Below are 13,474 nucleotides of genomic sequence, written 5' to 3'. Positions count from 1 at the left end.
GAGCAACTTTTAGTTGTGTAGATATAAGCAACAAAGACTTTATTAATAGAGTCACGATGAAATTATGCTGGGATAACTGAGTGCAGAATCTGACCCACTGACTTCAAATCATCCACTGCTTCATGAGTCATGGTTGCTGAACCAGCCCCTTTATTTTCATGAATCACAGTTGAAGCACATGATTTATGAATGGCAGAAAACAGCAGCACTATGAGTGGCCTGAGCATGGCCAATCCTAACAAGTTGCAATGAGAAATTTATCAGGCTATCTGCTGTCAGGTGTATTTACATCATGCCAGAAGGGTGACTGAAAAGCAGGTATAGGCAGGAACTTACCATGCCTATAGTTCTTGTTCGGCTTGCTCTTGTATGGTGCTAAGAATGCTCAACTGCTAGTGAAGCCAAAGAAAACTGAAAATGGTTGGGATCTTGCAGGATCTGGCCTATTATAAGTACAACTGAAGAATAAATATAATTGAACGATTTTTCTATTTTCCACTAGCATGTGGTATGTGCATGAGGACGTGTGTGTACATATGTAAATAAAAAGCTCAAAGTATATATGGGATTTCAGCACAAACAAAAGCAAGTACAGAATGTAATACAGATACACAGGAAGATTAAATTTAATTTTTAAGAAGCTGAAACTTTACTTTCTGCAACTGCATCGCAGATTCCACAAAGCATATGATATCCAAGCCTACGTGGCAAAGTACTTAAGCTAACATTTAAGTGCTTTGCTGAACCAGGACCTATAAAATGTAATCAATTTACAATACCTGAAGTTCTTCTGCAATGTTTATAATCAAAATGAAAAGAATGCAATACCCTGTATAAATAATCCAAAAAGCTCTGTGTGAGTGTGAGCATAGCTTGCCTCCTCCATCTGTGGCCATGCATGGTATCTTTGCAGCGTGGGCTAATAGTGCTTTTCACTATTGCCATCTGTCTTCCTCTGCAACACACGTCTTTTTCTCCTACACCAGCTAAAGACCCAGAATTCCTTTCTCATCCATGATAATTGCAAAGGCAGCATATAACCTCATGAAAGACAGTTCACAGATCAATGAAAAAGAAAAGAGTTCTGTGAAGTTATCCCAAGAATACCACTGAGGGTGCAGCACACTGAATCACTGGGAGTTTTGCCATTGAGTTCAATGGGAATGAAGGTAGCCCCACCCACTTGGGTGACCACTTATGTCAATTACTGAATACTGCAAGAACCTAAAGGCAAAATTAAACAAAATAACCACAATCTGTCTCTCTTTAAATACAAGTTGTGTGCCCTCATATCTCTTTACTACAGATCACTTTAGTTTTCTGACTGTTACGATGTTATTTAAACTTTTACAGTCTAAACGTTCAATCCTGCAAACCCTTATTCACATGAATAGTTTACTGAACCTATGGGCAAAGATTACGTGAGAAAGAGTTTGCAATTTCAAGCCATGAGCTAACACAATGCATACAAATGCAAGAGGATGCGCAACAAACCATCACACAATACTCTAGTGTCCAACCAACGACTGTTCTGTACTTGCAACTTAAAAAAACAAGAGGAACACACTTCTCTTGTTTCAACAGTTCAAAGTAACAAGACTGCATGATAAATCAAACCTCCTAAATAAAATTTGGGGATTTATTTTAAACATATTTATATTTTGCAATTTACACTGTTGATGTTCCTATTAAATAACTCTGATATGGGCATATTTTTAAAAATGTCAGCATTAATTTTTTTAACTTGGAAACAGATGTGCTGTTTCACACCAACTGCTGCATATTCTCTGTATTTTCTTTGTACTTAGAAACATCCGTCTGTTTTTTTCTTTCTTGCAAATACTAGACAATCTTGAAATAGATGGTCACCCACAAAAATCATGCTTTTTGCCTAATTTTAAAATATTTGCATTTCAATCAATGTTCCATTTTCATAGACCATTTCAATGCACTACCTAACCTTGGACTGAAATCACAGCCATATGCTTTATGACATCAGAGGCCTTTCAAGGTGTCTCCATGTCATTTACTGATTTGGCAGTTTCCCAACCAACGCAAAAATCCCTAGATTTTCTGAAGGGAAAATATTAAAAAAAAAAAAAAAAAAGTAGCTCTATACTGAAAAGGCTGCCCCTTGCAGAAATATAAGTCATGTTGACAGCAGAACCTCTGACAACTAAACTGCTGACCTGATTCACGGTTTGCATTTGGGATCAAACCCGATTTTTAGCCACTGTGAACAACCACCTTGTACTGTACATCTCACACTTCCTCTTGTTCAGACATGAGGCACATGACCCTTACACAGAATAAACACAATCTGTCATTCTTCAATCTCAAAATACTAATTTTGGATGGACTTATTTAAAAATCTAAAACTAGCAAGTATCCCTTATGAGATACTCTGAGAAATGCTTTTAACCCTTAAATCCCTGACATTCTTCATCTGCCAGCCTAGGGTTCATTGCTGAAAAGGTCTGAGCACCTCCCACATGCATTTTGCACGGTGCTCTGTACCTCACAGAATAAGGCCTCAAATGAACACTGCAGAGGGTTTATGTATGCATTTCTCTGCAGTTTCTACTGCCTTATAATAATAGACAGCTTACACAATCCTCACCAAACAGTAAACAACCTGCACAAAATAATTACACACAACTCTGACCTGATGTGCAATTGCAAATGAATACACTTGCACCGGGTATTCTGCTGAAAATGAATACCTAGTGTCACTGTTCTTGAATACGTGAGTACAGATCAGCTAAGAAGTCTCCCAATCAATACAGCTGCAGCTATTTTAGGGCTCCTGCTGGCTGATAAAATGTATCCATGAGCACCCAAATAAAAGATGGGCTGTTTATTTTTTGAACAAAAGTTTGTTTTGAAATAAAATGATTTATATAGTGGTGAATATTATAGGGCAGTCACAGCAACCAGTGCTTAAAACACAGCAGGCTAGTGCGGAAGATATAGAGAAAAAAAAGAACAGACTGTCTAAAATACTACATACTTTTTTCTTCCTCAGTAGAAGTCTAGTGAAGTTAATGTAGCAACTGCAGATTGACTTACTTTTAAGTTGTGAATATATAATATACTGCATCTCACACACAAGTACTCCTCATGTGTAAATATGTATTTCCAGACAATGAAAAGAAATAGGCACACAACCTGAAAACACTGAGCTCTTACCTGGAATCTGGATACTTTGTCAGGGTAGCCAGGCTGCTGGTGTACATGTGTCCTCCAACATCGATGTGCACAGGAGCATTAGATTTGGTGAGTTGAGCAGGAAGTGGAATTCCTTGAGCAGCCAGGGGAGAAACTGGGGACCGTGTTAGAGACAGACGGGACATGCTTCTTCCCTCCTGGAAATGGAAGACAAAAAAGAACAGTTTCTCTTAAATGTAACTGTTACCTTTATTTCTAGTGTGATCACAGATCTAATCAGATCATTTCTGCATCTGCCTGATCACATATTCAGCTAACAAATTATTGCCACCACTGTAATTAAGTGTATTTGCATCATTTTCTTCAAAGTACCAGAGGGGAAGAGAAAGATGCTTATTAGCAATAAGAAATCAAGAAAAAAAATTTCAAGGTGTCAGCCTCAAGGGGCATAAAACAAACTGCAAAATTCTAATTAAAGGTCGCGGGCTTATGTGTTAGATGTGAAATATCCCCTGACAAACGAATAACCAATTTGTGAATTGGGATTCAGGGGTTTTTGCAAGTTTGTCTCAGTAACGAGACACCTCTAAATTAGTGATTTCCTTAGCACCTAAGGCATTTAGTTTATACATGTAGTAAATTTCACATCAACCTATGAAAAATAGATTTTATTTTTAATAACTACAAAATAAATTGATAACCATTGCTATATCTTAATAGTAGATATAACAAGGGACTAATAAGCTTTCAACAGGAAGAAAATTAATAGCTAGAAGCAATGACAGCAGAAATGTATATAAAATGACTAAAGTTTTCACGACACAAAGCTTTCACAAATGTCATATGATCTAGCATTAGAAATCAGAAATATACATATAAAATGTTTATATTTATTACTTTAAAATATTTGAAATTAAATGGAATTGAATCTGAATATTTTTAGCTAATTTACAAATTCATGCACTGCATGTCTGCTTCTATTAACCTAAACAAATATTTAGAAGAATTTCAAAAACCCCTTTGATGTGGAAGGGACTGTTAGGGAAAAATATATAGCCCAAATCTCCTCAGGTACTGCAAGAAAAGGATGTTTGATACCTGATTCTTTTCTTGATGCCAGCATGTATCTGACACAATTTAAGGTAAATAAAAAATTACAGCTAACACATATGACAAAATAGAAAAAAAACTGCGCAAACATTTGGAAGTTCTCTTAGATACCAACGTGTCTTATACAGCTGAATTAAGTCAAATAAAATAAAAATTGTAAGATATATGACACATGGAAAATTGTCCAGGCTTTGGAAAGTTGTATAAAAATTCCCCATCCCTTCTGTCACTAACTTGTAGACCATACACAAGACATTATAATTAAAACATTTCTGAATATAATCAGATTTTCTTAGTATTTTATTTTGCAGTCATGCTACTAAACACCTAGGCTCTTCCTAACCTCTGACAGACACTTTAGCTGCGGTGTTAGAGAGTCAATGTCCAAATTCTTCCAAGTTAGTTTGCTGACATTTCTAAGAATCCGAAAACTGGTCTCACCTTTCTTTTAACAATACATTATTTTATACAATATGCTTGTCCAAGCCATTCGGTGAACATATAATTGACAAGATTCCTTAAAAAAACATGGTTACCAAAATATATGTAAAGGGATTGAAAATATAATGTATCTCAACATCTTTAAAAGAAAATCACAAAATCTTAGTTTATTTCAAAACAACTTTAACTACTCCAGTACAGAAATACATCACCCCATTGTGAATCCACATCCTTTCTTCTTCAAATGCAGAATGGACATCTGCACTGAATGCGAAACAAAATATCAACACTGTCCTAGAACTTTTGTGTCAGTCGAGGAGAAATTGGCATTAACATTTTCACTTGTAACACCGCCTTCAAGGAAAATGATTGTATCCTTTACTGACTAAAGATGTTGCTTTCTTTTTTCCCACAAGGTCCTGTTGTGGGCAGTCTTTAGAAAATATGCCATATCACAAATAAATCAGCTAACTTTTTAAAACAACATAGTACTTTAGCAGCCTGTTCTCTATTTGTGGATGCTCTCTCTGGCTACCAATACAAATAAGGATGTGTTCCTACCAAAGAGCAAGGCAAGCTCATGTTCATGCTGTACTCCTCTTAACTGCAAGGGTCAGCAGCTACATGCTGAATGTCATCTCTGTCTTTGTTCTAACCCTAAGTATTATTACTAATGATAAAAGATACAGACCTTGCAGGAGACAGCTGCCTTGGAAATACACCTCATGGAGTTTTACAAAAAATATGCCTAATTAGGGCTCATCTGGACCCCTACAATTTCTAAATGAAATCAAAGAACTTGTAAGACTTGAAATAAGTCTTACATTTAACCATTTGTCCTGAAATACAGAGTTTTAAAATATGCACAGAAAGCTAAAGATCAAGTCATCTGAATCTATTTGTGCATATTTAAACACTGCTACTATCTTATGATTTTGTTTAATGTTGGTACATCAGCAAATGCCTTGATCTGCAAACTGTCTGAGACTCTCTGTGAGGCCATGCCCATACAGTAGAGATATTTAATTTATACTATTCACTAGAGAGACTTTTTGAACAATCCTCTGCTTTTGGCATTACTTAGCCACAGTATGCACTGAAAAAGCACCTAATGATGGAAAATCACTGGAAAACTAAAATAGTTCCCAATCTTCCATGGATTTTCATACTTATTAAAGGGCTTAAGGCTTTTATTTTGGGGGAGGGGGAAGTAATCAGAAGGGAAACTGAAATACAGTTTTTTTCAGTTACTAAAAATTGTTGTTATAAAATAACCCCAATATTTAATAAAACTGAAAAAGCCAATTCTTTTTATATTAGTCAACAAAGAGCACAGGTCTGAAACAGTACCTTAATGTTGTAAAAAGCACTTCCATTAATCCTAAAAATAAATATTTCTGTTTCCTTAATCCTAGTTTTTATTTACTTTCTTCTTACATGTATTTTGCAATATAAATTATTGCTAAAATTCACTATATCATGTAATATATTTATTTTATGCACAGAACTGGATCTCGTATTTATCCAGTGGAAGTCTTTATCTGTGTGTTTTATAATACTGATCTGAAAATTAAGACCTTAAGGGTAAATCCTGAAGAAGCATTAGCAAATTTCATTTTTAAACCATGTAAAATAATCCCTGTTCCTTAGTTGCCTGCAAAAGTGTATAACATCACTACTAGTGGCACAACCAATAACCCTGCTCTAATAAGTAACACAGGAACCTGCTAAAGGCAAAATCAATACAGCCTGATTCCCAAATTATCTGAGTATTTAGTTTTTCAAACATTACACACCAAGATTGTTCAGAGCCAGCTTATCTTTTTCTGCCTTTCTAAGCTAACTGCGTAAGTACTGCTTGTAAAAACTATGCGCCCATGCAAAGTGAAATAATCACAATGCCATGCTCATTTACACACAAAATGATTTTGTGTCCCATTGTGCTCACAGTTGTTCAGCTCTCTAGGGGTGATTAAACTAGCTATGCTGCTACAGCTTGAGATGATTTCACTGAATCGTTTCTCCATGAAGTTGCTTCTTTGCTAAGCTGTTATTTTAACCATAAAAGGTAAACAGAAGGCAGTTGTAAGAGCTCCATTCAGCTCCATGCCTAGGGCTACCTACCACCCTAGGGCAGAGAATGCTGAAAGACTGCAGAATTTTCCAGGGTGTTGCCTTTCTTGCTCTGAAGCCTACAGGAATACTGTTCATTTAATATACACTCTAGATGATACATTTCAGTCAGAGCCTACTAAAAGAAAGACTTCAAAAGTGTAAGAACTTTTGGGTGGATGAAGCTTTCCCACCTCTGCACATAGCTTGAGGCCATGGTAACCAATACTGCTGTTGATGTTGAGAAAATACAGTAAAAATAAACTGCACATAGCAAAGCAGAGAGATAGGGACAAGGGAGGTGAAAGGTTGCAGAAGAGAAAGAAGAAACAGTCTGGAAGGTATAACAAGAAAAAAGGGAATTAAAAAGAAAGCAGCTCTGAAGGAGGGACAAAGTTAATTCACAAAACAGACACTTAAAAGACTACAGATGGGAACCAAGACTAATTAAGGATGTAAAAGTGCTTTGTTTCCAAAGTTTATTGTTGCCAGGATAAAAATTAATTGAAACTAATGCTGTTATTCACTGGTGCAGTTTAATTCCTTCATGCACATTTAAGACATGAAATGAAAACTGCAGGTTTTAAGGACTTGCCATTAAACAGCCCTCTCTCTCTAAGATGTTGAAAGGGGGCATCTTCCAACCCACATGCAGCCAGCTAGCTGGGTGTGCATCAAAGGTACAAAGTCCAGTCTGCTGCAGGACCACTGACTCGCCTTTAATGAGATCAGCACCAACATCTCTTCTCTGACTGGTTCCTTTATTGGATTCTCGTTGAAACTCCCTCCTCCCCCGACCTTTTTTTTCCTTTAACAGCAGATCTATTATAGCAATAAAACCAAAACCACCGTTTCAGCCCCCCCCGCCCACACCCACACACCCCATTTCAAGCACTTTGGAGAATAACCAGCTAAAGAACTTAACCTTGCACTCTCGTGGCTTCATGGCACTGTCTGTATTTCCAGGGAGGGAGGATTCAGCCCAGCCAGAGGGTCAAAATTAAAGAGACTTGGCATTGCCTTTGTCTCTATAGACACGTAAACATGATAATATCCAGAATCTGCCTCTTAGGCGACTGTGAGCCGAGTGTTTATTTTGTGAAACAAACCTAAGACAAAGAAGTGATCAGGTTACTTTAAAACCTCGCCCCAAACACGCTTACAAAATAAAGTCCCTACAACCGTTCGCACACCGCTTCAGCAAATCCTGGACATTCGCTAACAAGGGGGTGAAGTCAGAAACTTTCTGAGAGCTTGTTGAGCTCGTTAAAAAAAAAAATCCTTTCCCCCTCATTCTCCTCCCCCGGTCCCTAGGACTCTCCCATCTATTTAGTCGGAGTTTCACGTCACCCCAATGCCTCTCCCTGATGATGGTCACGGAAATCACCACTAAGGCAGGCACACCGGCCACTAAACTTCTGGCTTTTGCCGTTTGAAATAGACAGCAAAGCCCAAAGGTAAAATTAAAAAAAAAAAAAAAAAAGGCACAACATGGCGTCCCTTACTTAGCCTCGCATAACAGGAAAGGAGATGCCTGAGATGAATGCAGGGGGAAAAATCCGCACCTCCGATCCTATAGATCTGATGTGCAACCACGGGTGGTGAACATGAGCCAGACGACTGTATTAATGCTGCAGAAGTGTGCCACGATACAGGTCGGAACAGAAATGCAAACTACAGCCTAGAGTGGTTTGAAGTCTACACCAAACCGAGCCTTCTCCTCTGACTGGCGCCAGAGTTTCTCATTCTCAGCCCTCCCGTGCTCTTGCAGACTGAGCTTTGTCAGCTGCCGTCCCCCTTTGTGTTTAGACAACCCCGAGACAAACCCCCCCCCCCAACAGGACGGACCCACCGAATCTCCACCGGAACCGAGACGATCTCCCCCAGAACAAAACGGGGAGCCGGAGCAAAACATCAACAACCCCCCGCGCCCCCCACGAGCAACCCCCCACCGCCCTTCCCCCCAAAAAAAACAGAGCAAGGAAAAACAACCCCCAAACCCTAAGCACCCCCCCCCCCCCCCGCCCTGCAACGCGGTGGCAGCGGCTGCTGCTCGTGCAGCTGCCCTTTTGGAAAGTGCAATTGTTGCCAGTGCTCCTTGTGTACCATTCAAAAGCCCGGGACCCAATTAGCTCTGCCTCCTCCGCGCTGTGGCTTTGCCCCCGGATCCTTTGCCTTCTTCGGTGCTGGGGCTAGGGCGGCAGCCGCGACCCGGGAACCCCGAGCATCGGGGCTCCAGCACCATTAGCCATGCTTTAGAAAGAGGGAGCGGACCATACACACAGGCACGCGCGCACACACACACACACACACACAGAGCGCCAGCGCTAGCCACGAAGGGCGGATGAAAATGGATCCTGTAGCTTTAAAAAAAACCCTCGGTCCCTTCTCCAGAGCCAAGATCTGAGTTAGTTTCAAGAAGAGGCACTTTCCAAAAAAAAAAAAAAGAGCCATGCAATGCAATGCAATGCGCACTCCCAGTCCATGCAGGGAGAGAGACAGGAGCAGCAGCCAGAGCAGCTTTTCTTACCTTGAACACAGAAGACATCTGCAAACCCCCCTTTGGCTTTGGGCTCAGTTGGGTTTGTGTTGATGGGTTTTTTTTTTTTGCTTTTATTACTATCTTTGTTCCTTAGGTCCTGCTGTGATTGTTATTATTTTTAAAGCTGCTTCTTCTCTCTCTCCCTCTCTTTTATGCTTCTTCTATTTATTTTGTGTGTGTGGAGGGGGGGAGCCTTAAAATGAAACTGCCGATGCTGTTATGAGAAGAAAGGCAATAATCCCGTCTCTAAATAACAGAGGGAAGGGAGAAGCGGAGAAAAAAAAGCGAATTCTTGCCCAGGGCTTTGCAAACGCCTCCAGGGCAGAGGATTAGGCTACAATTAGCTCAGCCCTTTGCTCTCGCCCTAGCTAATTTTGCGATGAAAATTCGATATTTTTTCCCTCCTTTGGCTGGAGAGCTCCAGATTTTTTTAAAAAATACCTTTACCAATAAAAATGAATAAAAATAATAAACTCAGATGGCCAGTTCCCGCCCCCACCTTCCTGCTTTCCACCCCCCTCCCCAGACTAACCCCCTCTCGCCTTGGCTGCAGAATCCTTTTTGCTAACGGGTCGAGTTGCCAGCTCCTCTGCTCCCAGGGCTGGGGGGATAACGGTTTAGTGTTGTGGAATATCAGGCCACTGTCACGTCCTTCAATAGACTTACTGAAAAGAAGAAGGAGGAAGTGGGGGGGGGGAAGCTGATTTTAATCATTGTCATTTGGTCTGATGTAATATTTCCCCAGGCATTTTCAACTAGGCATAAATTTTCAGCTCCCCCATAAGTAACACAGGGCACGTTTCTCACCGCTCTTGACTCCTCTGTTACAATTAGGGTAGCACCCACTCTGCACTTGTTGATAAACTAGATCAAGTTAAAAAAAACACCCCACCCGACAGCCATCAGGATGCAGCTCGGGAGGTTTTTTTTTGGGGGGGGGGGGAGCAGGGGATTGCAATTATTCCCTCCCCCCTCCCTTTTCACCCTTTGCTAATGTCTCGCATTGTAAACGCCAAATTTCCTGTAGGCCATTAAAACCAAATTACGTCTATCGACATGCATTGTGCTATTGCAGAAAGCGCCCTCGCAGGCCGCCCCTGGCCAAAAGCGCCATTTCAATTATAGCGCACGGCTAGATGGAGATGTCTGCCATGAAGATTTCCCAGGCAGACAGGCAGCTCCACAGGCGCTCCGCCGGCTTAGCCACAACAGCAGCCGCTGCTGCTGCTGCTGCTTCCCGTCGCTGTGTCTCCCCCTTGGGATCCACACACCCGGCCCCCTCCCTCCAACCAGCACAGCAAAATCCTCCAGAAACTTTTCACAAAAGCAGATTGATTTGGGGCCAGGCATTTAGGTATTTTTACAGGTATCCAAACCCAAGCTATTGATCTGGAGGGAAACCTGCATTCCCTGCCTCCCCACTCCTACTACCCTCTCCCCCACGGTGATGTTTACAGTGAAGGAGGGGTACCCCAGTTAGTCTGTATCTTCAGAAACAAGGAGAAGTCCCGTGGCACGTTATAGACTAGCAGCTATTTTGGGGCGTCAGCTTTCATGGGCAAAGATCCACTTCGTCAGATGCATGAGTGGGGGATTTACAGTGAATAAACTTTTAACATTTGGGCATGTGGCTTAATGTATTTGTTATTAATACCATTATTTGCATGTGGCCAGTGTGGCATAGGGATTTTGGGAGAGTTGCCTTCTGTTCAGCCTACACCAAATGTAGGTGGATAGCTTAGATAGATGCACATCCTGCAATAAACTTTTTTTTTTAAATACAAGTTCCTTTATTGATGTGGATTAATATAGATAAGCTCTTTTTTTGTTTGTTTTGCAGCTCATCCATATGGCTACTCAACACTTAGAAAATATCCTTCTCAGCCCCTTCCTCATAACATCAGGTTTATCTCTGAATAAACTTTTAATAAATTGTATGTCCTTTATTGCATTTGTGTGATTTTGTTCAATTCAACCATTTGTCATTTTTGCAGTTTATCTCTCTGCCGTGTTGATCTCCAGGGGAACACATCTTTCTTCGGCCTCCACCCTCTCTGCATTTTTTAGTGCATCATTACTTTTCAGACATGAGAAGTGTAAGGGTGGGATATATTTGTCTGTGTGTATTTGTATATTACAAATAAACGTCAGTCTCTGTGGACTGGAATGAGGTTAATTTTAGATATTCAGCGCCTACTAGCTGTAAACTACTGTAAGTGCAGAAAAGTTATGTAATTTTACTTTTTGTTGTTGTTATTGCAAAGGTCAGGCCACTTTCATGGTTAAAGAAAAATCAGAACTGCTTATTCTCACCAGTGAACTCCTCTGTCAAATACAGCAGCTGAAGCATGGGGCTTGCCAGGCTTCCCTTTTTCTGATGTTTATGATCTGGGCAGGAAGGTGTGGGTACTAGCTGTTTTTTTTTTTTTTATTATTATTATTATTTTGCACCATCAAGGAACAAAGTGAGAAAGGCAGAACCCCCTAAAATTGAGGACTTTTTAAAGTTATCTTCCATAGCAGGAATAAACAGAAACTTCTTCCTAGGGGGAGTGTTTTTTTTTATAAGAGTACAAACTGCAGCAAAAGAGGGAAATTTTCTCATTAAAGTTACATCCCTGCAGTTAGTTCAATTACTTGATATATGCAGAAGATGTTGTAAATTTAAAGATTTAAATAGCTTACAAAGATGCCCAAGGCTCCATCAGTTAATTTCCTTAATTTATGGATTTTTAGATGAGCTTCTGAAATGAAAAGGAGAATGAGAACTAGGTCAACTAAAATGTTTGCATTCAGCACAGACAAATTTGTTTTGTCTTGACCATCCTACCAGCCTGGGTACCTTTCTTAGTAACTACAACAGTTTCACCTTTGAATTACACCTCTGTGTTCCCTACAAAAGTCTGGCACAGAAGGGTGGATTTTGTTTGAAACTAAGCCCCTGAACAAAAGTCTCTTCAAACATCTCTTACTATAGCATTGGACAAGATTGTAGCCTAAGTAGTTTCCCTTTAACAGTTCAACAAGTGCGTTCAGGAGGGGAAAAAAAAACACTGAGACTTAAAATCCTCTTTGGCTGCACAAGTCAAATAATACTCCTTCAGTAAGGCACAGGCTGAAAAATTTATATGATTTGGCAGCTTAATTTTTCTTTCATCTATACATTAAGGTCTAATGGCCAAATATAAAATGAGATTTATGAGCAGTAATCAAAACATAACTGTAAATACAGTGCTGCTATATCAAGGTCCAATAAATGGGAAACAAATAATTGAAATATTTTATTGACCAGAAAGCAAAAATTGCTTCTTCAGACACTCCCATCTCAAAAAGGAACTCAGTTGCTCTGCACAGGGGTTATGTTTTTGTTTTTGTTTTTGTTTTCTTTAAATCAAAGCAAAGACACAGTAGTACTTGTGAATAAAAAAAAGTACATATTATGCAGTATTGTTTTCATGGTATATTGAAAGGGATATTGGTCTTAATTTGGGTTTATTAGTCCTTATTGTTGTAGTAGATATTAAAGGTGTTCTACGTAGCACTGCATGCACTCACTCGGTTCTTTTTTCCTCATGCAATTGTGTGAATGCCACTTTGTTGTTCTGCTCATTGAATATGTATGAGTATATACATATGAATTAATACTTAAAAGATTTATATAAACTAAACTGTTTTCGGAAGCAACATTGCAATATGATTAGTATTGGTGTTCATGATTTAACATTTATTTTCCCACTGGATGAAGTTTCTAAGATTTGCAAGGTACATGTCAAGGACGGGTATATAAATGGATTTTTATTTATTCACAACTCCAAGACTAATTGCTTCTCTTTGCCTGAAGGCCAAGAGATTGGTTTTAATATGACACTTCAAAAGTATTCATAGAACTACATAGATACTAAGTGTCATTGTTTAAGAGAAATCTCGCTATGGTACTTGTGACCCTGAAAATAAAATCTTCCACTTCATTTTGAGTTCTAACATTGTTTTTCAGAGCTTCACTTAAAGCTCAAATATTAAAAAACTGTACAAAATAAAATATTAAATTCTGTGCAGCAAACAAGAAAAAAGAAACAATTTTAGAAGCGAACATAACTTATT

General features: G+C 39.3%; 1 protein-coding gene across 3 annotated transcripts in view; it reads right to left on the bottom strand.

Moving 5' to 3' along the window:
• Positions 1-9,140, bottom strand: part of KCTD15 (potassium channel tetramerization domain containing 15) — a 63,256-nt gene extending 54,116 nt beyond the window's left edge. Inside the window, exons 1-3 of one of the 3 annotated variants that reach the window (XM_075008661.1) lie at positions 8,938-9,140; positions 7,757-7,940; positions 3,190-3,365 (exon numbers count right to left, since the gene is read on the bottom strand). In XM_075008661.1, coding sequence (XP_074864762.1) covers positions 3,190-3,365; positions 7,757-7,777 — 197 coding nt within the window. In that variant the 5' untranslated portion in view covers positions 7,778-7,940; positions 8,938-9,140. Of the gene's footprint in view, positions 1-3,189; positions 3,366-7,756; positions 7,941-8,396; positions 8,572-8,937 lie in introns of those variants that run through there. The other 2 variants (XM_075008662.1, XM_075008663.1) reach the window with 2 other exon arrangements.
• Positions 9,141-13,474: the final 4,334 nt, after the last annotated feature.

This window comes from Carettochelys insculpta, chromosome 14 (genome assembly GCF_033958435.1).
Source record: "Carettochelys insculpta isolate YL-2023 chromosome 14, ASM3395843v1, whole genome shotgun sequence".
Taxonomy (NCBI): domain Eukaryota; kingdom Metazoa; phylum Chordata; order Testudines; family Carettochelyidae; genus Carettochelys; species Carettochelys insculpta.
Note: the sequence above shows the minus strand (reverse complement) of the source record. Positions and strands in the feature narration are given on the sequence as shown.